The sequence below is a fragment of the Gymnoscopelus braueri genome (assembly GCF_963280865.1).
Source record: "Gymnoscopelus braueri genome assembly, chromosome: 12".
Classification (NCBI taxonomy): domain Eukaryota; kingdom Metazoa; phylum Chordata; class Actinopteri; order Myctophiformes; family Myctophidae; genus Gymnoscopelus; species Gymnoscopelus braueri.
In genome coordinates, this window is record NC_137614.1 from 24840336 (window position 1) to 24868196 (window position 27861).

The following is a 27861-nucleotide window of genomic DNA, read 5'->3' on the forward strand; positions in this document are numbered from 1 at the left end:
TTAATGGGTCATGAGTATGTATCCTGTTTTCTTTTCCTTTTTCAGAACATTTTCAGAAATAAAAATAAAAATACATTTACAATTATTTTCAAAAATATGGCATATGTGCTTAATTCCTAATTTATTTTTTGAAAGTTAGAGTCCTGGGAAGATGTCTCTTTTTGGGTCTCGAGCTTTAGGAACCCCCTGTCTTAGTGTGTGTGTGTGTGTGTGTGTGTGTGTGTGTGTGTGTGTGTGTGTGTGTGTGTGTGTGTGTGTGTGTGTGTGTGTGTGTGTGTGCGCGCGTGCGTGCGTTCCAGACATTACCATGATGATGACCCCTCCATGTACCGAGACCACTACGATGATGGACACGGCTATAGCAACAGTAGCTATGACAACGGCTATTGTGAGGGAAGGCGGACGACCAGGAGACGCCTACTTCCGGCCACGCCCACACGTGATTACATCACTGCATTACACTACATTTTAAAGATATTACTTTTGGGGCTTTTCTGCCTTTATTTGATGGTACAGTGGAGATTGACAGGAATCAGGGAAAGAGTCGGGAGCTCTGGAATCGAATCCCTCTGACTCGCTTTCAGAGCCTATATAGAGTACAGAAGTCCTGACGTCACTCGTTCATCCACTGGGTCGTGGAAGTAATTTTCTCTATGGAGACTAGCATTGGGATCTTAGAATCGTCTCATATAAGCATTGTGGTCCAAAAATAAACAAACTGTCTGTGCGATATTGTCAGGGAGGTGGCTCTGTATCGTTTATGATAGTCAGTCACTCATATTCATAGTCTGTTTCTGGTGAAAATTTAACTAATTCGGCGGAAGTAATATTAGCGTTTTCTCACCGTCAGTTGATGCTTCATATCCATATGAGTCAAACCGCCGGGATCATTTGTTTATTTTTGGAACACAGTTCTTATTTGACGCGATATTAAACACGTCTATGGGAATTCAGAATGGGGGGAAATAAACGCGACCCAGGTAGGATGCGTAAATTACGTCAGACTTCGGTGCTCTATATGGTACGCGTCTTAACCACTCTGTCATTGGCGCAGTGTGTGAAACCCTGTCCCTTCCAGTGACCCCAGCACCAGTATGGCAACAAAATGCCTCTGAAATATTTTCATTGTGAAGTTGTAGACGACCTCAGTTCAGCATTTTTATTTAATAAAATAAAATAAACTTAAATCAAATTAAATTATCACATTATTTCCTACAATGTGAAATTTTATCCTGAGATCAATAGTAAATCAATGCTAGAACCCTTATGGTTCTGTAACTCTGAGTGTGTCACAAATATGGGTCCATTTGGTTCCATTTGTACACTCTCAGTTAAATAAACTTTTTACAGTATGTAGAATTGGGGTCCCAGAGATTAAGATGTTTTATCAAATGTGCGTCCTTGGCCTAGTGCATATCAAACTGTGAGTCCTTCAAATGAAAAGGGTTGAGAATCACTGCTCTGGACTACTCTGATATAGACAGGGTGTGTTTGTTTTATGTGACTGTGTCAGGTCGTAAGCCGTCCTTTAACATCCACTGTCTGAGGAGGCAGGAGAGTGGGGATGACCTGCCGCCCCCCGGAACCTACAACCCAACAGCACAGGTACATGTTTTATACATTTTATAAATGCCAATTTTACAATGTTTTGCCATTTTAACCGCAAGCCTGAGTAATTGTGGGGTGGTGTCGTGCAACAAAGTATAAATCAAGTCTTAACTCCATAAAACATCACTTTGGTCCTCACAATGTGTATTTCTTAATTTCAACTATACTTGTGAGGGATTTGTCCCTCATCAAATCCCTCACAAGTTGTAAAATAGGGATAGTAACGGAAAGGACTGTATGATTGGTTCGTGGTAGGCAGGGGAGCGTATCTATGTTCCCTGGGTTCTATGTTCCCCAGGGTCTATGTTCCCGGCTTTCATTAACACTAACCCTAAGGTAAATGGGGAACATAGAAGCCAGGGAACATAGAACCCGGGGAACGTAGAACCCGGGGAACATAGAACCCGGGGAACAAATGGGATGACCCCGTAGGCAGTGTTCACCTTGGTGTGTCCACACAAAACACGCGGATGCAGCCTTTAGTTCAAACTTTTACTGAAGTTAAGCAGCAGCACAGTAGCACAGGCACTTGACTCTTTAGTGTGCGGTCTAAAGATACTGTAGGAAATGAATGCAGACATTTTAGCACATCATAACATAAAATGTACCATAATAATAATATATTCATCATCACACAAAGGAAATCTTTGCAATGGTTCCTAAAAACTAAATAACTAAGGTAAGTACAAGGTAAGGTATAATAAGTACTAATTAATGGTCTAAATAGCACCTCCGGCGCCCTAACATGCACTGCTTTCATCTAACTACCGAACATGTAGCAATATAAAACAACATGAAAGGAAACATCAATAACACAAACTGGCAGAGATAAACGCAGTAGCACACAGCCTGCTTTTCTTTAACCAAACAATTAGGCTCAACACATGGTGCAACGCATTGTGAGCTTGTAGAGCGGCTATTGTTTGGTGCATTACACTGGCACGCAACTAAGTATAAATCATGTTTTACTCTAATTCCAACCCCTGAACCTAACTTCTAAATGGCTTATCCTAATCCTAACCCCAACCTGAATCTTTTTCTAATTGTAAACGTATCTCTAAAAATCTATTTTCAACCATAAAAGAATATGTTTCTCGTGAGGACCAGGAAAATGGTCCTCACAACGTCTATTTCTCATATTCTACTATACTTGTGGGGACATTAGGGGTGGGACGACATATCGATATCGCGATATATCACGATACTTTCTCCCGCGATAGATAATCGATATACTGCCGGAAAAAATCGATATGATACGTTGTTTTTCCTACTCTGTATTTGTGTAATGATGATTTTGAACTGTTTGGTGCTATTTTATGTGTTTATGAATTGAATACAAGGACTATCGTGATATATCGTTGGTGAAATTTCATGCAATATATTGTGATATCGCAATATATCGATATTTTCAGATATCGTGATATATCGTTGGTGAAATTTCTTGCAATATATATCGAATATCGTGATATCGCAATATATCGAATATCGTCGAATATCGTGATATATATTGTTATCGTGGGCCTAATATCGTGATATATATCGTATCGTGAGGTACCCATATCGTCCCACCCCTAGGGGACATGTGGTCCTCACAAGTGTAGTAATACACACACACACACACACGCACGCACACACACACACACACACACACACACACACACACACACACACACACACACACACACACACACACACACTTTTAATTTGCTTCCATTAATAAAACTCTGGATCTCCCACTTTCCTCCTCTCCTCTCTCTTCCGCTGCTCCTCTGCCTCTCGTCTCCTCCTCTCTCCTCCACCAGACATATGGCAGCTATGAGTCACGTTGCTCCTCCTGGGCCAATCCCTCCCCCCGCCGTGGGCGTCTCCTCTACGCTCCACTCATCCTGGTGGAGGAGGAGGAGGGACAGGCCTGGGGAAGAGGGGGAGGAAGGCAAGCCAAGAAAAGAGTCGTAGAAAGAGCTGGAGGAGGAGGAGGAGGAGGAGGTAACAGGAATATTAATTCATTGTATAAATACGTTGGCCATAATCAATAATGATATTTGGTCATATTTGATCATAAATAAAAACAATATTGATTGAGGATGTTTTATTATTGAAGAAATCTACACATGTATTTCAATTTTGTTGATTGAAAAATAATGCACAATTTGATTAATAAATCAACTTTTTTAAGTTAAAATATATTATTCTGTATATTATTATCCTATTTGGTTAATATTAAGCATATTAATAGTTTGTTATCACTTCCTTTGTCCAGCAGGGGGAGGGGGCAGTGTACCAGTCTCCGCCTCCAGACCAGGCTGGTACGGTGCCCCGTCAGGGTCATCAGGTAGGAGCAATCTGATTGGTGAAAATGATATACTGTACATCTCATGTGCATTATATACAGTACTGTGTATTATACATAAAACAGCCACACACACACACACACACACAACCATGTCAATGCAACAAACCTAATTAGTTGTGTTGTGACATAGTACAAGCACATTGAATTGCCTTGTTATTGAAATGTGCTATACAAATAAAATTGCCTTGCCTTGCCTTACACCCTAACCCTCCACCTGTCCTCATTATTAAAGACTGTACAGTATATTAATATGATAAACAAACACCTCCTGACATCTGTTACTGTACTGTACTGTACATAATTCTATACTGTAATATATTTTTTATACAGTATTATCACATACACATTTATTTGCCCTGGGTGAGGGGAAATGGGCATTATCAGCCCTGGGAGTGATAACATGGCTAGCAGACCAATCAACGCAAACTAAAGTGCCACTGTGTCCTGAACTGTCACTGTAAGCAACCTCGCTGCTTTAGGAACTCAACATGTCAAACATGGACTAAATCGGCCAACAAACATGGTTGCTGCGGATGGTTTGGTAGAATTCACAGCTGAGGAGACGCTGGAGTAGAACTGGGTACAAAGGACACAAAACATCAAGCCGAAAACACCGATCTTCAGCGGTTCACAGAATAGCTGCATACTAACAAGGGCATGGCTTGCCAGCAGCACCTGCTGTGCTCTCAGCTAACTCCCTCCCCACACTGTTGGGAAATCCCTGCAGAACTACCATTTCCTTCGCAGCCGGCCTCCCGCAGTTCTTCGTGGACAGTATCAAATGCTCTTTTCTCTTCTTGCCTTGATGGGTAAATAAGTTTATGGGTATGCGATAAAGAAATTATCGTCCGTATTATACTATACTATTCTATTATACTATTATGTTGTACAACATGAATGATAATTTAAAAAAATGCATGTGGATCCAATAGGGTCCTACACTAATGCACATTTACCATATTAATATTATTATTAATAATAACACTGTATGTGTGTCCTATAGTGTCCTACACTACACTGCGTGTTCCCAGCCAGCTCGGTTCTCACTACAGTGAAAAGAGAGGGTCAGCTGACAGCCTGGTCGAGGCGGTGAGTCTCAGTCACCATGTTGGTCTTTACTGGTGTAAGGAATGTACTGAAAATCACAGGCACAGCTGATAAATGCAATTAGAAATTAATTGTAAGTTCATTGATAGTTTCAGTCTCTTGGTTAAACCAGAAGGATATCGCCAAACTGTCGGTCTGTGTTTATATGTAGGGTCATTTAATTTGTGTGTTAAAGTTGTCTGGCCTTAAAGATGCAATATGCATTTTTTTTACGTAAGAAATACAATAAACACCCCAGATTTATGAATGAACATTCCTACTTTAATCTTTTTAAATGTCGCTGGTAATAGGCACTGGTTCTCAACTTCAGGTCTGGGGACCACCAGGGGGTCCAAATAGACCCTTACAGGTCTGTAACTCTAACTGAGAATTGTAGATTGGGGTTAAAAAAAAAGAAAAAAGAAAAGTGTTCCATTTGTGGTACACTCTCATAGTTACAGACCCGTAAGGGTCAATTTGGACCCCTGGTTGGCCCCAGAAAACAGTGGTATAATAAGGTGTTTGTCTCTCCCTGTGTGTGTGTTTACAGGTGTTAATATCAGAAGGTTTGGGCTTATACGCCCGAGATCCAAAGTTTGTGGCATTCGCCAAGCGTGAGATTGCAGACGCATGTCACATGACCGTGGATGAGATGGAGTCAGCCGCCAGCGACCTGCTCAGCAGAGGCAGTAGTTCGGCGGGTGGCACAGGAAGTGGCGGTTTCCTTAACAACACGGACCTGGGGACCCAGTACAGCGACGAAGAGCCAATCAGAACGGGCGGGGGGCGGGATGAGGAGGACCTGGCCGATGAGATGACCTGTGTGACATCCTTTTGATTTTACTGATGGCTCTTTGGACCAATAGGCAGAGTGATGAGCTAAAATGAGGGCGTGGGGCATCATTCTGACATTGGAGAATGACAACTAATTGGACCAATCAGGAGAGAGACAGAAATTGCGTAGGGGTTGTGAAATTGACATCACTTTGGACCAGTCAGCAGAGAAAGACAGAATTGATGGGATTGGCACTGCTGATGTTGGATCAATTAGAAGAGAGAAGTTCTTGGATGCCTCTGTAAGAAAGACTTGGGGGTGTGGGGGGGGGGGGGGGGGGTTGGGGGGGTGAATTTGTATTTGACTGTAATATTTGTGAGATTGATTGAATTCGGACCAATCAGAAGAAAGGATTGCGATGGACTCACTCATGTGATTTTGGCCCAGTCATGGAAAGGAGTGAGAAATACAGTGAAAACATGCAAACACACAAAGTCAGATATAGAAGCAACTAGCACTGCTTGAAAAGTAAATAATTAAAGAGAGCGAGAGAGGGGATGCATTGGATTTGCTGACAGAGAATGAGCATTCACAGTCTGTCTAAATAGAATGAGGAAGTTGAAAATAGAACATTCTAAGCTGACTGAAATGAAAGCGGAAAGAACACATAGAAGAGAGAACATATATTTCAGAATGATCAAATAAAATGAAATAAAGAGAGAGAGAGAGAGAGAGAGAGAGAGAGAGAGAGAGAGAGAGAGAGAGAGAGAGAGAGAGAGAGAGAACAAGGACAGAACAAGGAATTGATACAACAATAACCAGAGAAAGAAAGAAAAAGAGAAAGCCGATATGTAAAATAATTTTTAAATGGCAACATCACCTGGTAAAGTCAATGTTCAATTGCCCTCTCTCTCTCTCTCTCTCTCTCTCTCTCTCCTCTCTCTCTCTCTCTCTCTCTCTCTCTCTCTCTCTCTCTCTCTCTTGTGTTTCTGACAGAAAGAAACTCTAATTTTTACTTTTTATTATGACGGAAAATAATTTAAAGATAAAGTTTTACATAACTTTGATATACTCTGTGTCTGTGTGTGTGTGTGTGTGTGTGTGTGTGTGTGTGTGTGTGTGTGTGTGTGTGTGTGCGTGTGCGTGTGCGTGCGCGTGCGCGTGCGCGTGTGTGTGTGTGTGTGTGTAGTTAATGTTTCTAGTTTTAGTTTTATATTTTGTTCTGAGGACATGTGATGTTCTAAAGTAAGGGCTTTTAAGTGAATACTCCCAGTATGTTACCCTGGAATCGAACCCTTAACCCTCCACCCAAATATATAAAGAATAAACCAGTGAATTATCTTGATTTTGTTTACGTGAATTTCCCCACAGGGATCAATAAAGGATTCGCTTAAATCTAGCTCCACCAAGCATCACCACATCACGCATAAACACGATGCTTATTGTTGTGTGAGGACTGTTATTATTTTTTCAACATTCATTCATTTATCAACTAATGTGACTTTCATCATGTTAAATTCACTGTTGCTAATTTGTCATTTTCATTCAGTTTGAAAAATGGAATTGGAAATGTGATTGACATAAAATCATTAATTCAGGTGATTTCATAATTCATTGACATAAATCACTCACTTCAGGTTGTGAGTTCACAGTTCGCTGGTTTTCATGTCTGAAACTGATACCATAATTTTCCTCCACTGATGACCTGGCATAAATACAAGCTGAAGTGTTCTTTTAACCACTTTAAACCTTTCTCAAATTGATTTGAAATGTGCGGCGTTTTGACAAAATATCGGTCAAAATTTGTAATTGGTGGTCTAGGACTCTCCAAAAACACGATCGGCCTTGGACTCAAAATTCTGGCATCGGTCAGGCTTTAATTATAATAGCTGATAGATGACATAGATAGTGACAATATGATAATAGATGTGATGATAATACTGTAGATGGGGATAGATGAGAGATGATACTGTCAGTTGCTGTAGTAGTATTACAGCTACTAGTACTATAATCAAACTATAGTTTTAGGGTTATGGGTATGCGATAAACAAATTATCGTCCGTATTAACCATTCTATTATACTATTATGTTACAATATGAATGATAGTCTGATAGTTATTCATGTGTCTATTGTCCTTCATACAGTCCTCACTGGTCTACTGTACATATGTAGTGATTCGCGCCGACCTGGTATCGAACCCCGCAGTCTCCCACTCGGCTAACCAACCCACAACCTACCGTGTCAATAGAGCTGAGCCCGATTGGAAGAATTGTTTTGGCCGTGTCTTATCTGGGGCACTACACATATACCATGTATAATAGTTTTATAGTTGGTGATATTTCATCATTTAGTAACATCTGTGGTAGAATTCTTGTTGATATGAAATCGAAACCCTAATAATTACATACAGTAATGACATCTGCAACATACAGACTGTCTCTGTCTTCTGACTCAGAAACTGATACTGGTTTTGATACTGTTGAGCTGCTCAGCTTTACTCTGGTCTATTTTGATTGATTATTATATTCCACTCAGTTTGTTCTATTATGTCCTATATAGTTCATCACCAAAACAAAGGTTGAATTTGTGTTCTCTACTGTGGTTTTGGACTGTTTTTACAGTATGTAGTGTATTCTGTCTCTCTGGAAGCTGACAGCTGTCAGTCCAGTGACCCAGAGACTAGTGCACGGCTGGATTGGTTTAATGAGACTGATTACTGATAACATTTCATCTCAACTAATTTAATGAGAGGCTGTGATGTGGTTGTTGATGTGTTGTTAACTTGCTCTGTTCTGACCCTATACATGCACCCTGCTGGTCTGTGATCAGATCCCACCAGAGACACCCCTCCCCCTGTCTTTCCTGAAGTACACGTCTCTCTCACATTTCCTTCTGTCTGTCTCTCCTACACTGTCTCTCTCATACTGCCCTACTGTCTGTCCTACACTGTCTTCTTCTGAGCTTTCCTACCGCCTGTCTCACCTAAACGCGTCTATTATCAGGCAGCATTACATACACCGCAATGCTCATCTCATCTCATGTCATGGTATTTTCTCCATGTTGTGTTGCTGCTACTAATTAAATGTTGAGTTAACATCTGTGGACCCTCGGGCTGGAGAGAAGCTGTTCTACTGGAACCACTGGATTGCTGCACTGATGGGAAGCGGTTCCACTGGAACCACTGGACTGCTGCACTGGAGAAAAGATGTTCTACTGGAACCACTGGACCGCTGCACTGGAGAAAAGCTGTTCCACTGGAACCACTGGAAAAAAGATGTTCCACTGGAACCACTGGAGAAAAGCTGTTCCACTGTAACCACTGGACAGTACAAAGAAATAGCCAAACTTTCTTTAATGTAAGGTGAAGTTCTGGGATCAGAGTAAAAGCTTGTTGTATCCTACTAAAAGTGTAACTATATTAGAGTGAGTGTCACAATCATAAATACTAAGTATAGTGGTATGGTACTGTGATGCAAGGAATCTACTTTGGTTTGTGGTATAGTGACAACCCAATGTAAAACAATTTAACACAAATCTATACCGGAACCTTAAAGGAGTAGTTCACACAAATAATTACTTATTTTATATCAATTACACACCCCAAGAAGCCTTGAATTCATGGAGATATTTTTGTTTTTGTTGCGTTCCTATGCCAATCATTTGATGACCGGCGAGGAGACTCAAAGAGTCTCCTACTGGGTCTCCTAATGATCGATGACCCGTCATCAAATTATTGGCTTAGGAATGCAACAAAAACAAGGTGCTATAGCATTTTATAATAACAATAATAATAATAATAATAAAAATAAAAAAGCATGTCTCATGCCATCTTCAGATTCCTGAGACTTAACATTAATGATCTGTAACATTGCAAGCATCAGATAGTGTAACACAGTGACCTCCATTCAGTTACCTGATTCTCTGATCCAGAGAGACTATAGAGTGAATGGGGAGACTCTTCTCAAATTACAACAAATCCAACAGTATGTTCAAATCCTAGATCAGCAATATTACAATTGGCCAATAGTAGCCTATGCATTTGGAGTTGTAGTCTAATAATAAATCCTAGAAGAAGCTTGGAAGTGTTTAAGAGGACAAGTGAATCTTCTGTTTAACGGTACAGGTCAACATTAATCTGTGAAATTCAATTCAATAAAAATGCAACTGCATAGCCTATAGGCCAGTGGTTCTCAAACTCTTTCACGTCAAGGACCCCCAATATGTATTTGGCCCCGAACCCCCATCTGAAACTGTTGTGTGCCAGGGACCCCCAGAAGAGAAGATTTGTGTTAAAAAAAAACGAAATTCTTCTAAAATTGCAGACAAGCTCGCAGCATGCCAAGAAGTCAAGTGACACGCTCTGAGCTTGTAGATCTGCTATTTTTTAATAGCCAACATATAAATGGATAAAGTGATTAAAATGATTGTGATGCTATGTTAACTAATTTTCCTGGGGATCCCCTGGAACCCCCCCAAAGACCCCTGGGGTACTGGGGGGGCCTAGGCTACTGTCAGTCATGATTCATGATTTTTTTTTAACTCTCTCTCTCTCTCAGTGCAAACAAGATAATATGATGTGTAAAACACACACACACACACACACACACACACACACACACACACACACACACACACACACACACACACACACACACACACACACACACACACACACACACACACACACACACACACACACACACACACACACACACACACTTCTTCTTTTTACCTGCCTTCAGCATCATCATCATAATCATCATCACTTACGTCAACGCCATCCTACAACCAGAATGACGCAGTAGAGATGTTCCATCCAGCCCCTCCCCTAGCCCTGGTCCAGAGCGTTAGTGAGTTCTCTCTAACGCTCTGCCAGGCGCGCTGCTCTGCTCATAGACCAAAAATTCCACTGCCGTGCGAGGTCTCCGTCTTTAGTAAAAAATAAACAAGACTACTTCGCTACTCATCAAAACAAAGGCTGTTTTGTGTTGCTGAAAGTCTATTCTCCAGGATGGGAATCCTCTCAACACCACATATTCTCTGTATAATACACTTTTTGGTCAGAAAAAAAATATGTCCACCAGACGGAAAATATTTTAATTACTCACTTGCGCCCTCTACAGATCTGGTCAATATAAATTACCATAGACCAGATCTGTAGAGGGCGCAGTGGAATAAATAAATGTATTTCCGTCTGTTGGACATATTTAGCTTTCTGCCCAAAAAGTGTATTATACAGAGAAGATGGGGTGCTGAGAGGCTTCCCATCCTTGAGAATAGACTTTCAACAACACAAAACGGCCTTTTTTTCGGTGATTAGTGAAATCGTTGTGTTTATTTTTTTTCTAAAGTTGGAGACCTCGCACGGTAGTGGAATTTTAGAGAATAGCAGCGCGCCTGGCAGAGCGTTAGAGAGAACTCACTAACGCTCTGGACCAAGGCTACCCCTCCCCCGCCTCCATTCCTCCGTTCTCTCTCTCCATCTCTCTGTCGCTGTTCCCTCATCCTCTCGCCGCCGCCTCCTCCTCCTCCTCCTCCTCCTCCTGCTCTCCTCTCCACTACTCCTCATCAGGCGATCGCAGCAGGAGGCCAAGATGGACATCGTTAACCAGGTACACAAACGTTTATTTGATCAAATTCCATTATTATCCGTAGAATGTGTGTGTTTTTGTTTTGTTTTAATTCATTATTTTTGGAGGGTGTGTTTGTGGTGCGTATTGCCTCTCCGGTGAGACTGCAGGCTATGTAGCCTATTGCTGGGGGGGTTTGGTGTGGTTGTAAAGATGGAGGATTGCCCAATATGTAGGCTATAATAGTCATAGCTCATAGGCCTATATTATGAAGATATTTTGCAGTGTTTATTTGTAGAGGTTAGGGTGTGTTGGCTGTGTCTGTGGGCGCTCCGGGGGGACTGTGGCTGTGATGCATGTGTTATATTATGGGGGGGGTTGCTCATCAACACCAGTAAAACCTTCCATCTGGTCCTGGCCTACCAGGGGGATAGCCTACTGTAGTACTACCTCGTCTCTGTTGTAAAAAAAAAAAACATCTGCTCTTTGCTTTTTATTTGATTATAATTATTATCATTTTGCAGTAGATGCGCATCACCCTGAATGTGTTGTTGCTGTAGCTATCTGATTCGTTATTTTGTTTACATCACTGTTTCTTATGATCATAACGCAAACCACAAGACATTTTAAAATAAAATTCCTGCCTAAAGTAGCCTATAGATTTGTCAAATGAAACATGATTCTTGCCGCAAAAAAGGCCTATTAATACAGGCCTAAATCTAATCAACATTCGTCTGTCTAAATATTCACATCGTCGCGTCATTACACGTAGGCCTACTGTATAGGATAGGCTACATGGGCCAATGTAAATGTAGGCCTGGCCTACCATGGCGAAATGTTATGTTATGCTACTCTACGTGTACGGTGCAGATCAGATGTCTGTATATGAATGTGAGACTGTGTGAACACAGCGGAGACGCGGAGAAACCTTGTAAAATGGCAGCTTCTCCGCAAACCAGCATACAGCATCACACACACACACACACACACACACACACACACACACACACACACACACACACACACACACACACACACACACACAAGCGCGCTCTCGCATAAAGACAGACACGTGATGGATCAGTTGAATATAGACTAAAATAAGACTAATGCAAAGGTGTGTCCTGATTCATCCCCCTCTGTGTGTGTGTGTGTGTGTGTGTGTGTGTGTGTGTGTGTGTGTGTGTGTGTGTGTGTGTGCGCGCGCGCGCGGGTGTGCGCGCGCGTGCGTGTTGGGGGACAGCTGGTTGCTTTATGTGTGTATTTGTGTTTTGAGTTGTGAGTGAAATGGAGTCCTGTTTTTCTGCCACCTGAGTGTCTCAGAGGTCTCATATCTCTAATCAATGGGCGATGATTGATTTTCCGTTGCTTCCCATGTTGCCATGAATGTCCCTCCCTTTATTTAGGAGGATGAGCTATTATAGGGTGAAGAGGGGATAGGAAAGAAGAGAACTGTGAGAAGGATATAAAAGAGAAGACAGGAAAGAAGAAGGGATTGAAGGGAAGAGTGGAGCTGAGATAGTAAAGAGAAGAGCAGAGAAGGGAAGATATAGGAGATAAGATAGTAAAGAGAAGAGAGGAGAGAAGGGAATATATAGGAGAGAATAGGAAAGAGGGGAGAGAAGGTAGGAGAGAAGTTAGTGAAGAGGAGAAGAGATGATGTATTGAACTGAATAAATGGCTGCTAACTAAATAATAACTAATTCCTGTTTATGTCTTTATTATGTTCTAACCCCCCCCCCCCCTCTCTCTCTCTCTCTCTCTCTCTCTCTCTCTCTCTCTCTCTCTCTCTCTCTCTCTCTCTCTCTCTCTCTCTCTCTCTCTCTCTCTCTCTCATAGTTGGTTGCCCAGGGCCAGTTCAGAGTGCTCAAGGTTCCATTGGGATTCATCAAGGTGTTACAATGGGTGAGCCACCTGTCAAATACGCACTGTTGCCATCAAATCATTGTTGCCATTGTTGCCAGCAAATCATTGTTTTAAAGGGGGAAATGGGAGGAGCTGAGATTGATAGATATTGATTGATTGATTGAAAATTTTATTAGGCAAAAGAATGTAAAACAACACAGTTACATTTATAATACTTTTGTCTAAAAGGTCAGACCAAAAAAGTCCTTGCGGACTTGTTTCCGTTGGAGTCCTTGAATTAATTTCATAGACATATATAGTAGCAACCAAACAGTTCAAAAATCAACATAAAAATACAGAGAAGGAAAAAAAAGCATGAAAAATAAAAAATATATACAAAAAAAGGGGAGGAGGGGGTCGTCTGTCTACAGGGAGACTGGTACTAGCTCTTCTTTTGGCCTCCAGAAAGATGAGTTTTTAGGGCTGTTTTGAATGAGCCCAGCGAACTGCATTTTTTGAGGGATGGGGTTAGACTATTCCAATCCTGGGTGGCTGTGCTGTAGAAGGAGAATTTGCCCATGTTTGTTTTATGGGTGGGTGGTACCAGATTGTTGTTTACGCTCCCTCTAGCTCCGTGACTGTGGGTGTCACTAACTTTTTCGAGGTATTTATACAGATATGCAGGTATAGGGGGCATTTCGGGCAAATCTGCATTTACAATTTTGAAGACCAGTCCCATTTTTAGTTGTTTAACCCTGTCTTCCACCCTGAGCCAGCCTAGGCTGGCAAAGTGAGTGGGAGAGAGGTGGGTCATGGGCCCCAGTCCGAGAAGTAGTCGAATCAGTTTGTTTTGGGATGTTTGAAGCTTAGTCTTCAGTGACAGATACAGTATGTGATATTAGTTTAAACACCACCATTACATATATTCATTATATAATTTGAACATTATGCACAATCACATTTTATAGAACTGTTGGATGTATGCGTGTGCGTGCGTGTGTAACACCCTAACCCTCGAACCCGGGAAGAGACACTAAAGCCAAACATCTATAGCCTAAAGGGAAATTCCCCCTTGGCCAGGAGAGATATCAGGCTTTTGGTCATCAGGCAGAGGCTCTGTGCCAGTCTGCTACAGTGAATGGTGAATGTCAGAACATTTCCTGTTTAGGAAATATTGACTGAAGTTTGAAACAATGCTGTCTTTTAGACTGACTGGTCTTGGAATTTTGTTTTTTATTGAGACAGTGAGTAGGACTGTAAGAGAGACGGTGTAGGACAGACAGACACCAGGAGAGCTGAGAAAGACACAAAACAGACAGTAGGAAAGCTCAGACAGATGGTGTAGGAGAAACAGACAGTAGGAAAGCTGAGAGCGATATAATGAGCTGTAGGAGAGATGGGATCTGATCCCCGAACTTAAAGGACGACTTCACCCATTTTCAACCTTTCTTCATATAATTGGTCCTCACTAATGCTCATGATAAAATGGTGCAATATTTTCCTACTCTGTCTGTGCCTCATAGGAGGGCTTGTTTTTTTCAAACAAGATCAAACATTTTTTGTTTCGATTTTTATTAACAGGAGAACAATAGTTTCCATTATAGCATGTTAATTTTCCAGGAGTAGAAAGCCTGCAGTTTCTTTTAGCTTGGATTCCCCATCGATAAAGTGTTTTTGGAATAATCACCATCAGAATAATTGTATTTAACATTTTTGAGATACCTCTCTCACAGATGACAATTATAGGAAATAGATTTTACTACTCACACTACTCTACTCAGGTCGCCGCCAATGGACCCTTCGCTAAACCCCACCCCAAAAGCGATTGTCCAATGCCAGCTTAGCAACTGTTGTTAGCCTGGCATACAGTAGGTCTGGCAAGCTTTCGTCACCTGCCATAGCTGTCTATGTCATTTCGCCCGCACACACACACAATCATTTGCAACATAATAGCAAGAATAGGAATACCACGATAACGCAATGGTGACTATGAACCACGTACCCAAACCCGTTGGAGGCTGCTTTTACCAAGCTGAAATCTGCACTTAAACTGCAAGGCTGCATGGCTGTGTTGTTGAACACATACACAGCTTAATGTCAGGAAAGTTACACGACTCACTCGCCCAGGTGGTGTCAATAATAGGCTACTAATCACCGTAATCGTAACAAAATTCAGAATCACAGCGCTGCCTGTTTCGGATTCCGCACGTTAAAGTATATTAATTCATTTGTTCGTCTATTTTTTAACTGCTACTGCAGTCTTACCCTGTGGTACATGAAAACTCCTGTTACAGTCATGGATCAACTTCAACCTGGTGTTTGCACTTTCTCCATTTACGGTCCGTACATCTATATAAACGTTCAGATTTCAAATATAAAGTGCTTACCCCATGGCCACGGATGTTACGATTATGCACGGGACTCTCAAAAGTACCCGTATATTCTGTATTGTTCAATAAAAAGCATTTTAATCCGATCAGTGGCCATTTTCTCATAATGTATCAGAGTGCAATACACCTACCAACCGATAGGGTCGCTCAGTTGAAAGCATATGGAGAAAATGGCCACTGATCAGATTAAAATGCTTTTTATTGAACAATACGGATGATACGGGTACTTCTGAGAGCCCGTACATAAATGTAACATCTGTGGCCATGGGATAAGCACTTTATATCTGAAATAATATGTAGATGTACGGGCCATAAATGGAGAAAGTGCAAACACCAGGTTGAAGTTCATCCATGACGGTCGTGACAGTCGACCGTCGTGTATCCATGGCTATTACTCCCTCTAACATTTCCCATGTTTTTAGTTTCTTGAAATAATGTCATGCACATTTGTCCTGTGCATAGCCTACTGCAGGCCTTGTTGACTAGATTTAGAAGAGATTTTGAAGCTCTTGCTCCTGAAATGATCGATTATTTTTAAGGGGAAAAGCCATCATTTAACATGCAAGTCAATGGGTGAGCCAGGCGCTGCCAGCAGTCGCGTAACGAGGCAACAGTAGGCCCCGACGCGAGGTGGTCACAGCGGGCCCTCATGCCTCGTGCATGTGCGCCCGGACCGCGGTTATTAGTGGTTTCTGATCTAATCCGTCACTGGGTTTGTGACGGATTTCGGGTACATAAACAACGGTTTTGTAACCGACCAAACACTACTGAATGAAGGAAAAACACAGAAAATGGCCATAAAAGTCAAACATCTATATCACGGTCATCCCCTCCTCCCATAAAATTAATGTGACAGTCATGGTCCGAATTTGAGATATTATGTTGCGACATAAAATCAACCTTGGTTAACAATTACAATGTTAAGGGGCCCACCCAGGTTTATGTTTTAATTCTTTTTTTTATTTTATATATATATATATAATTATTATTATCATTATTTTCTTCTTTTTTTCTGGGTGGGGAGGGGCCCCTAACGTCATGGGCCCCAACGCAACCACGTTGTCTGCGTGACGGTAGTGACGCCCCTGGCTACCAGGCCTGGGTGTGACTAACTTCGCACCACCAGTCACAGAGTGGAGTGGGTGGGGCTTAGCGAAGGGTCCATTACGTCATCGCTGTCGCACAATTAAAACGTCAGATTACATAGGGAGTAATGTATGAGTGACTGAATTTGGACACAACACAAGATCAGTGTTGGCTGTTGGAGTGATAAATAAACACCCCATTATAAGAACATTCCGTTGTGATAAATACTTATTATAATCATTATATATTATTATATCATTATATAATTAGCTTATATTTTATTACTATTACTTTATTACTGCGACCAATCTGGGAGCCCATCGACAAATAAAAAGGAAAAACAGCGCCCTCTGCTGTTTTTCACTTTTGCATTTGACTCTGGGCGGAAGAATTAACTAGAGCCATGCTCACTGGAAACCAGGGTTTGTACATGCCTTTGGCCCTCCACTTCCGGTGGCGCGCCTATGTTTTCATTCCCACTAACAATATTTCTCCATATTTCTCGCAAAGAACATGGATCGTTTTGGTTATAAGCCCACTTGTTTCTATGATGAAAGAGCAAGTTAAAATGTTACTAACTTTCCGTGGTTTTGTCGGCTCCGAGGACGCTATTGTTAAATGAGTTTCTGTTTGTTTCCAGTGGGAAGCGAGCCGCACACATGTAAATCCCACCCACTACATTTGATTGGGTAAAGCACCGCCTGCTTCCTGATCTGAAGGCACGCCCACTTGTAGCCAATGTGCATGGGTTCTCAACACGGCTCCCGACAGATTCAAGCGCAGCTATGAATCTGTTCTTGAGAGATTACTGAGCGACAGGTTCTCTCTCCCATCTCGTTCTTCTTCGATGGGCGCTGCCATTGTTTTTTTTGTTGTTGTTTTCTTTTATTTATTTCCTTATGTAGCAGTTCAGAGCCTCTGCCTGATGACCAAAAAGCCTAATATCTCCCTCAGTCAAGGGGGAATTCTCCTTTAGGCTAGTGGTTAAGATAGGGGTCATCCCTATGTTCCCCAGGTTCTATGTTCCCCAGGTTCTATGTTCCCCACTTCCCCCCAAAAAAGGTTCTATGTTCCCCGCTCAACCAAAAAATGGTTCTATGTTCCCGGGGTTCTATGTTCCCCGCTCAACCAAAAAAAGGTTCTATGTTCCCCACTCAACCAAAAAAAGGTTCTATGTTCCCCACTCACCCAAAAATGCAGGAAATGGATGGTGGGCCCTGGGCAATTAGCCTATATCCTTTTCAATCAAGCCATTAAGTGCATTCTTTTTTTCAGGAATTGTTTAGAAAATCCAAACACATCCAAAATCTAAATCCAAACACATCCAAAATCCAGTAACACTGTGCTTATGTGATTATTATATAGTTTTTTTTATGACGGTAGCATCCAATCAGGAGCAGGGTCAATGACGTGACACCTACATTTTCTGTCCGAGTGAATAATTTGACATTTAAAAAGATTTAAATAAGTATATTAATACCCACTTTAATTATTTTTTAAACCCATTAGTTGTTTGTAATTTTCAGTTTTTATAGTGTCAAAAAATCATGTGGTGCGATGTCCGGCCATGAAAGATGTTTTGAAAACGTATTTGAAATTACTCTAAATCTATTTAGGGGGGTCACGATACATTAATTTCACGATACATATGATACACGATATTGGGCTCACGATATCGATACTATATTATTGTCTCCGCCGGAGGCGGAGAGTATGTTTTCACTTCGTCCCGCTGTGTGTCCCCCCCCTAGCCAAGCTAACATTGGTCAAGCTCCACATGACACGTGACAGTATGTTGACACCAATGCTTTTGATTGGCTAGAGGGACGCATGACGAAATAAAATCCTATAAATAGGTGTGTCACTTCAAAAAGCCATTTATGTTTTTGAAGTGAGGTAAGACAGGATCAATCAGTCTTGATTGGAACAGTACCTTCCAGTACAAATCACCCGTCCGTGCGTGTGTGTGTCCCTCTGAGAACACCTAACATTGGTCAGTTTCACGTGACATCACAATATGTAATATAAATATATAAATAGCTTAGACAGGAGAGGCTGAGATCACACAATGAAACTAACTCCCATTACGCAAACTGAAGAAGCAGCAAATCATCATCTGAAACCTGATGAAGAAGCAAAGGCGCAGAAGGCCAAAGCTAAGAAACAGAGACAAAGAACACTAAACAGAGACAAAGAATCCCTAAATGACAAAAAAACAAAGACGAGCCACAAATGCTGACAACATGACACAGCAAAGATTGCTACAATCTCTGGAAGAAAAAGTACAAGAGTCTGTAAAGAACATCGAAAGGAAAAGAAGGCACTGGTCACAGTATTCAACATTCATATTCACAACATTCACAGTATTCAACATTCACCTTTTAACATTCACCTTTTAACAAATAACTTTTTGTTTAACTAAAAGATATATCTTTTACCCTACTGTATCTCATTAGTTATTGTTATGATAATATAATTGCTATGATATAGTAACATGTTCTATTTTAAGTAAGAATTAGAACATTCCTAGAGAACTATGGTTAAAGATAGGGTAAGTGATTTCATTTGATTAAAATAGCACGGGTCTGCTGGCGGAGACTTGTGCTCCGAGGAGCACATTTTCTAGTTATTAGTATTTTCACTATCATCAACATTGGCCATCATCTTCAGTTTCAAAGTGCTTTATTTATAAAGCAGATAAAATAGAAGTTACAAAGTGTTTTACACACAAAAATAAATACAACTAGAAAAAGTGCTCCTCGGAGCACAGGTCTCCGCCAGGTTAAGTAGGTTATTGTGGCCTCCTGGTGGCGCTATAATAGGCCAATGTGAATAGGGTGCCATTTCTTCTTAGGCCTTTCATGGCAATCGGACCTTGTATTCATGATATGAGGCATTTTGTTCCAAAAATGTGTTTTGCTACATTATACCTGCTGGTGGCGCTATAACAGGCCAATGCGAAAAGGGTGGCATTTCTTCCTCGGCCTAGTGGGAATGTGCGTGTGAAATTGCACGGAAAGTGCATGCTGCGTTCATGATTTGAGGCATTTTGTTCAAAACGGACCAATCCTGCAAACTTTGGAAGCCAACCTTAGCCAATGAGGATGGAATATGGACAATCGGACAGATCCGTGTTGATCACATGACTATAGAGATACTGTGTACCGATTTGCATGACGTTTGGATAAAATCTGTAGGAGTAAATGGGTTTTGCAATAGCCTATAGCCTACAATACAGTATGTCCTACTGTATCAGTCAGATGTCAATGAAACAGCAGATCATTATATAAAAATATAGATTTTTGGACGTTTATCAGAATTCGTTTAAACAAAGCATTGACATTCATGTTTTGTAAACTCTGGTTTACAGCTAGCTAGTTTGTAAATGTATAGCTCCATGCTAGTGGAGAACTGTTTGCAAGGTAACCACTTTCATCATCACACACTAGTTGTTGTGTAATTTGATCTTATGGGGAATACAATAATATTGTCATGTAAGAGATCATTGTAATTTCTGTGTCTCTTCTCTGTATCAGTTTCAAGTACAGTAGAATATGGTTCAAAGTTGTTCTCTATGTGACTCACCTCTCCCAGGAGTCAACATAAACCATCTGCCATTGTGTGTGTGTGTGTGTGTGTGTGTGTGTGTGTGTGTGTGTGTGTGTGTGTGTGTGTGTGTGTGTGTGTGTGTGCGTGCGTGCGTGCGTGCGTGCGTGCGTGCGTGCGTGCGTGCGTGCGTGCGTGCGTGCGTGCGTGCGTGCGTGCGTGCGTGCGTGCGTGCGTGCGTGCGTGCGTGCGCGCGCACGTGCGCGTGTAAGCATGATTTACTACTAATCCATGGGAGTGGTTGTCCTAGACCTGGCAGAGTTAAGCCAGGAAATGATGATGATTATTATGATGATGAGGAGAAGGATGAGGATGATGATGAGGATGAAGAGTATGACTGACTGAGAGTCTGTCTTGTTATGAGGCATGTGTCCATATTCTGTTAAATATTTTATTACTGCTATTAAAGGGACGTTTCACCCAGAATCCACCCAAATCATCGGAACATTATTTACTTATCATGTAAAGCAAGTGTAACTAGAAAAAGCTCTCGGAGCACAGGACTCCGCCAGGTCAGGTAGGTTATTGTGGCTTGTGGGCCAGCAATGTTCGGAATTTGCCAATCAGGATGGAATGTGAAAAATCGGTCTTGATCACTTGACTATAGAAATAATGTGTACCGATTTAAGTCATGTTTGTACAAACTTTGTGGGAGTAATATAAAAAACATTGTTTTTGCAAAAAATCGGCCTCCTGGTGGCGCTATATAATATAATAATAAAGCTCCTTTGAATTGAATTGGAATTGGTATTATTAGTGGTAGCGGATTTATACGGTACATCTTGTCTCTCCTCCCATTTCAACCATTTATCCTCTTCTTCTTCTCCTCATTTGCACTCTCCCCCTTCTCTGACCCCTTCTTCTCTTCCTCTTGTCCTCTTCCTCATACTCCCCGTCTTCTATTCTTTCTTTCACAAATCTCATCATCCCTCCTTCTCCCCTACAGCTTTTCTCAATCTTTGCATTCTCCACCTGTGGGAGTTATTCTGGCCTATTCAAGATGTCAGTGGAGTGTAAGAACCGAACAGAGAGTGACCTCGACATTCCAGTGGAGTTTGAGTATCCATTCAGGTCAGTAGGCTATGACACACAAAAAACTACAATCTGTTCCTTTAATATCCATTCAGGTCAGTGTGGCACACAAAACACTACACCATTCAGGTCAGTATGACACATAAAAAACTACAAACTGTTCCATTACTATCCATTCAGGTCAGTATAACACACACAAAAATACAAACTGTTCCTTTAATGTCCATTCAGGTCAGTATGATACGCAACAAAAAGAAGAAAAAATAAACGTATTGATGAATAACATGCCATTTTAACCGCTATATACGCTAAACGAGTATGTTAATACAATATAACTATAGTACATCTGCGGTGGTTGGAGGTGGTCTCCCTACTATTCCATTGAGAACTTTTAAGCCCTAGTGTTGGGTAGGACACCTACTGGTTGACAAGTAGTACTGCCAGAAGCTCATAAGTGCTCTTTTTTCCACTTTTACCTTTTGCCCCCCTTCTCTTTCTCTCTCTCTCTCGCTCTCTCTCTCTCTCTCTCTCTCTCTCTCTCTCTCTCTCTCTCTCTCTCTCTCTCTCTCTCTCTCTCTCTCTCTCTCTCTCTCTCTCTCTCTCTCTCTCTCTCTCTCTCTCTCTCTCTCTCTCTCTCTGTCTGTCTGTCTCTCTCCAGGCTCCACCAGGTATATTTTGATGCTCCTACCTGTAAAGGTGGTCCAGAACGTTTGTTCCTGGTTGGAGATTATTCTTCTTCCTCTGAGTTCTTTGTGACCATTGGAGTGTTTGCCTTCCTGTACGCCACTGCTGCTCTTGCTGTTTACATCTTTACCTATGAAAAGTACAAGGAGAATAACAAAGGACCGCTCATAGTGAGTACTGTCTGTCTGTCTGTCTGTCTGTCTGTCTGTCTGTCTGTCTGTCTGTCTGTCTGTTAAAGAAAATGCACAAAAATGCATTTGTGTCACTTGTGTATCCATGTCAGGTCAGTTACAGAATTCACAGTTATTTCTGTATCTGTGTGTGTGGTGTGTGTGTGTGTGTGTGTGTGTGTGTGTGTGTGTGTGTGTGTGTGTGTGTGTGTGTGTGTGTGTGTGTGTGTGTGTGTGTGTGTGTGTGTGTGTGTGTGTGTGTGCATGTGTGTGTGTGTGCAACAGGACCTGGGGGTGACAGCAGTGTTTACATTCATGTGGCTGGTGAGTTCAGCAGCGTGGGCTAAAGGTCTGTCAGACGTTAAAACAGCCACTGATCCTGACAAGGTCCTCACTCTCATCAGCGCCTGTGAGGACCTGAACAACCGCTGTCGTGAAGTCCACGACCCGGTCATGTCTGGACTCAATACTTCTGTGGTAAGATACACTATTTACACCACTACTACAACATCTACTTTCACTTGCCAGAAGAGAGGCTGACAAACAATATCAGTTTAACCAATTAAACTCTATTTAAAAGCTAAAATAGCAGATCTTCAAGCTCACAACGCGTTGCATTGCAACACATCGTGAGCTTGTAGATCTGACATTTTCTGATGGTAGCTAGGTAGAAACTGTTCAAAAGTCAGGAGTTCAGGCACTTGACACTGCGGTGGAGCTTGGCCTTTGTCGCAGTAGTGGCATGAACAGATTGTGGCTGGGGTGATGATTGTCCTTGATGATATGCTGAGCTTGGACCACACACAGCTTCTCGTGTAATTCTCGTAAAATATATTGTCTAAGCTGAGGTTTACTAAAGTGAGATTATATACTCCTTCATTGGTGGTTAAACCCTCCCCCCCCCCCCCTCCCTCTCTTCTGTCATCCTCTCCAGGCGTTTGGATTTTGCAATCTGGTTCTGTGGGGAGGAAACCTGTGGTTCGTCTTTAAGGAAACAGGAATCATTGCTCCGTTCATGAAAGCCCCGCCTCCCCAGGAAAAACCACCTGCAGGAGCAGGAGATGCTTATGCCCAGCAGCCGGGCTATGAACAGGACCCTTATGCCCAGAACCAGGGGGGCTACCAGCCAGACTACAGCCAGCAAGGTTACAACCAGGTAATGCTGTATTTATTATATGATTAATATTAGTTAAGTTAGATAGTTATATGTGCTATGGCCACCAGCCACCGAGGACACAACCTACTTAATAGGTATAAGTAGGCTAGTAAGTTGTTATAGTTAATAAATGGTAATTATCTAATGAATGTTATTATGTTAATTATTACATGCTCTGCCGAAAACTCAATTCTGATTGGTCAATCGAGGATGTGTGTTATTTCTTGATAGCAGACTGCTGTGCTCAATAATAGACCAGTATTATGCTTCTGTTTAAGTTGCATACAGTTAATATCTCTGCTGTCCGGCAGAAACCAGCTAACTCCAAAATGTTAATTTTTCAGGAAATGAAAAAAAGTGGAGTTAGGAGGTTTTGTTCATCATTGATCAGAACAGCTGAATGGACCTCCAAGCTCACAATGAGGTTGGAGGTCAAAAGGGGGTGGAGCCTGGAGTTAGCAAAACCAGCTAAGCAGAAAGTTTGAGGATCCAATGGACTTCCAATGGGGTTTTGTCAGAAGCGCTTTTTAATGCTTTTCATTGGTTCAATTTTTTTTTTCACCAACACACAGACGTAAAGGGTGTTCAATGGCCCTGATTTATGGAAAAAAAATGCAAAAGCGTCAAAATGGAGTTAGCTGGTTTCTGCCGGACAGCAACGAGGAAGCTCATGTCTGAAACCAATTGGAGCACAAAGGGACACAAATGCATCCCCTATAATCAGTATAGAGACTATAGATCTTAGAGTACCCCTATGAACCCTGGTCGTCCCTGTGGGTGCAATTTGTACCATGAACAGCAACAATGTCACAGAACACACTCCAGACTTGACGTTTTACTTTGTGGATTACAGTGAAAATGTAATGAAAGTAATCAGTTCAGAATTAACTACGGGATGTTAGGAGACCGCAGACATGCGTTGTGTACTCCTGTTGCAGTGTTGAGGATTGAGGATGTATTGAGTGTCAATGCTGGGCAAGACCTAGCCGGCCCAATGAAATTACATTGAGGCTTTACAAATCTGTTTACATTCTCCACTCCACTCATGAAATGAGTGTTGTGATTAGTAGAAAAAGACAGCTTCAGGAGAAAGTACATATGCGTTTATAGACACTCTCTGCATTAAGGTACAGTCAGACAGTCGCGTCAGAATGCAGCATCTGATTGCGAGACGATGCGGCAGATGCGCCCATTTCCGTCCATTTCTTTGTTATCTTCCGGGGCTTTAGCCAGTATCAACAAAGTGCCGGTTTTATGGTTGTGTAGTTCGTTTTACAATCGTTATTTTTAGAGGAATGCACTCATGCAACATGAGACTGCTATTAGACAGCTCACAAGGCAAGCTCCTCCGACAGGGGTATTCCTATCTGTAAACTGGAGTATTCAGACCATTCATCAAAAATAAAGATGTTTACATTTATGTAAATACATACTGGCACGTTGATCGTCTGGCCTTGCATTCCCCTGCATTTGGAGTGCTGGATCACTGAAAGAAAACTACAAGTGAACACCCGTCCAGTGGAGTAAACGCACGACACATCCCAACCAATAGCATTAATTTCCGTGGTCTGGATATAGAAAGAAGCCGGATTTGAAATTGCTGAAAAATAGGCTTAATTTACGGTCTGTAGAGTCTATGGGCGTAACTTTGTCCAGCCTTTTTACTGTCTATGGCTCAAATACAGTATGTGGCAGGAGCAGCTCCGGCGGACAGTTCTCACTCCGAGGTCCACTCCAGCTTTTTATAAACTCGCTCCCTGCTCCAGCCACTCCGGTTTTATATTAATTTATATTAAATTATAACATTTCTGTTTAGTGAGCTGTACTTCCTGTTCCTGTCTCTACAGGAAGCGGAGTATGGTCAGGGTCAGGGTCAGGGTCAGGGATACGCCCAGCAGGGGGCACCAACCTCCTTCTCCAATCAGATGTGAGCACACCGGAAGTAGGTAAGTCACACAGGAAAACATTACATAGCAAAGTTCAGCTTGCCCATAGAGTTATATTAGAATATAACTATTGTTCAAGCTGATATCACAAAAACAAAAAATGGTTGAATGGCATTTAATAGCAATTGTAATTATTAGGTTTGTTTGGGCCATATAATAATGGGCTGTAATATATCGGTACAAATCGGAACTCTGAACTAATTTCCCGGCTTCAACCAGGTTTAATTGGGTCCGAACAATTTTGCAACCAATGGGATCTTGGAACAAATGTAACGGGTCCATTAGGATTAAGTCTGTCATTAAAAACAATTCGGAACAAATCTGATTTCAGAACGAATTTCACAGTCCATTACGTTCGGGTCTGTCATTTTGTACCTGTGAAGAGCTCTAGTTGCAAGACTCTTGAACAGGCTGACTGAAATGGGAAAAGTCTTCTACCGATTATATTTTAGTTTTTCCGTCCCTTTCCACAGAGTGGCGTTGGAGTGGACATCGAGTGGGTCGCCTGCAACCTACCCACAATGCAACACTCTTTTATGTCTGTCTGTGCTATTAGTGTGCTGATAGGGGGTGGGTGGTGTGGCAATAGGTAGGTGTCATGATAAATATTGTGTTTATAACAGAAGGGAATTCTAATGAACAACTAACTTGAAAATTGCACCAAAATGACTGAAAACATTATGAAAAATATAAAATGCATATGATAAATTTATTGAACAATGGATGATAATGTTGCAAAAAAAAAGTTATATTATTGAAAAACTTTGGGAGAATGTATTTGTTTGTGTTGTATAAATAATATCACTATAGACAAATATATGAATATATAGACCACATTTTTTATTACTATTCTGTATCGACCTTGTTTAAAATCTTGAAAACAAAAATACAGCAGACAGTGGTAGACACAAAATGGCTCCTCTCTACAGTTCAAACTGGTTTTATTTTGGTTGTTTTGGTGCTAATTTATGCTCCGTCGCACGACAGTGTTGCGTGCCGAAAATAGCAGACCAACAACAAGCCCACAACGCGTCGCTAATGCGACACATTGTGAGCTTGTAGATCGTCTATTTTCAATTTGCTTTAAGTATGAATCGGGCTTAACAGAGCTTTGTTTACTTGTCCATCATATCCACACTCCTTGCCAGTGCGTGGTGTGGAGAGTACACTGTAAGAAAGTTAGCTATTTCATCTTTTATTCACTGTTAAAAACACATCCTTTGTTGTTCAATAAAAAATGAAAGGTTGACATTTTACAATTCATCGAAATCTTTAACGCCACCCACTCAGCCAATCAGTAGTGGGTGTGGGCTGTTTCTGATTATGACATCATCATCATCATCATAATCATAACATAAGAGTTTATATTTTAACCATGGCCTTGCTTTCTCTCCTGAATCTGTTTTGAATTGTTGAAATGATATTTAGATTTTATGGAAACCACTCTTGAGCATGGTGACTTGTTAATGATGATAATAATTATAATTATAATGATAATAACCCCCCTGCGGTTGTGATGTCTGTACAGTATTTGATGTGTGAAGCCAGTTTGATCTAGCCTCAATATATTTTGGCTGTAGGCGTTCTTTCTGTGTACAGTGAGATGGGATTTTGTGTGTGTGTGTGTGTGTGTGTGTGTGTGTGTGTGTGTGTGTGTGTGTGTGTGTGTGTGTGTGGGAGTGGGTGTGGGTGTGTGTGTGTGTGTGTGTGTGTGTGTGTGTGTGTGTGTGTGTGTGTGTGTGTGTGTGTGTGTGTGTGGTGGGTGGGTGGGTGGGTGCGTGTGTTGGGATGGAAACTCTTTTTAGTTTCTTCTCCTGTTGCTTTCTCTTTCACACTCCCTCTAACCCTTTCTTTCTCTAAAACTATGTTCTTCCACCTGATTTATACTCTTCCTCCGCTCTTTTTTTCTCCTTCTAGTGTTGTCTCTTCTCATCTTTTGTATCTTTCTTTCCTTTTTCCTGGCATCCTCAACCCAATCTCTCCTCTTCTCTGTTTTATAGCTACAGTATGCTGTCGTTCTTCTTTGGTGTTTGATAAAGTCTTGACTCTTGTGGTGACTCTCTCAAAGCCCTCTGGCTCGTGATGTAACTTCCTGTAAAATGATCTGTTCTATTTAGCAATCGGCTACCATAATAACAACGATGACGTTGATGATGACCGTGGTTTATGATGTATGTATGAAATACTACTATGGAGAAAAAACTACAATGTTACATAACCCCTGACCCCTGAGGAAGTGTCTGTGGTGAAATCATATTCTATGGATCCATGGTGGAACGTTTCAATAAAGACCAAAAGACAAGATGGCTTGTGGCTGATTTGTTTTGATGAACTAACGTGCATGTGTAAAAACTTGTGTGTGTGTTTCACATTCAAAGGGAAATGAACAGCCTCTTACTAGAAAAAGTGATGAAATATAAATAACTCTCTGGCTAATTAAGCAGCTGCAATCAGTTTAGAAACATTCCCTCCATGAGTCTCATAGGACAAAACAGGGTCATCATCACTATGACCATGTTCTCTGGGTTTTATGTTCCCCACTTACGTTAGGGG

General features: G+C 41.5%; 2 protein-coding genes across 3 annotated transcripts in view; both read left to right on the forward strand.

Annotated features, from left to right (window-relative positions):
* The window catches only part of cacna1fb (calcium channel, voltage-dependent, L type, alpha 1F subunit), a 41972-nt gene extending 35914 nt beyond the window's left edge, over positions 1 to 6058 (forward strand). The window contains exons 45-50 of the mRNA XM_080443868.1: positions 300 to 439; positions 1514 to 1605; positions 3411 to 3516; positions 3869 to 3940; positions 4965 to 5050; positions 5598 to 6058. Of these exons, the coding sequence (XP_080299994.1) occupies positions 300 to 439; positions 1514 to 1605; positions 3411 to 3516; positions 3869 to 3940; positions 4965 to 5050; positions 5598 to 5885 (784 nt within the window). The 3' untranslated portion in view covers positions 5886 to 6058. The remainder of the gene's footprint in view (positions 1 to 299; positions 440 to 1513; positions 1606 to 3410; positions 3517 to 3868; positions 3941 to 4964; positions 5051 to 5597) is intronic.
* Positions 6059 to 11399: 5341 nt separating this feature from the next.
* sypa (synaptophysin a) lies at positions 11400 to 26990 on the forward strand. Of its 2 annotated transcripts, none has more exons than XM_080445802.1 (8): positions 11400 to 11435; positions 13233 to 13298; positions 21267 to 21391; positions 22011 to 22206; positions 22492 to 22683; positions 23141 to 23362; positions 25210 to 25308; positions 25782 to 26990. In XM_080445802.1, the coding sequence occupies exons 1-7, from the start codon at positions 11418 to 11420 to the stop codon at positions 25291 to 25293; spliced, it is 903 nt and encodes a 300-aa protein (XP_080301928.1). In that variant the 5' UTR covers positions 11400 to 11417; the 3' UTR covers positions 25294 to 25308; positions 25782 to 26990. The 2 variants fall into 2 exon arrangements, with proteins under 2 accessions (XP_080301928.1, XP_080301929.1); XM_080445803.1 differs by having other exon boundaries at positions 25210 to 25304.
* The last annotated feature ends 871 nt before the right edge of the window (positions 26991 to 27861 follow it).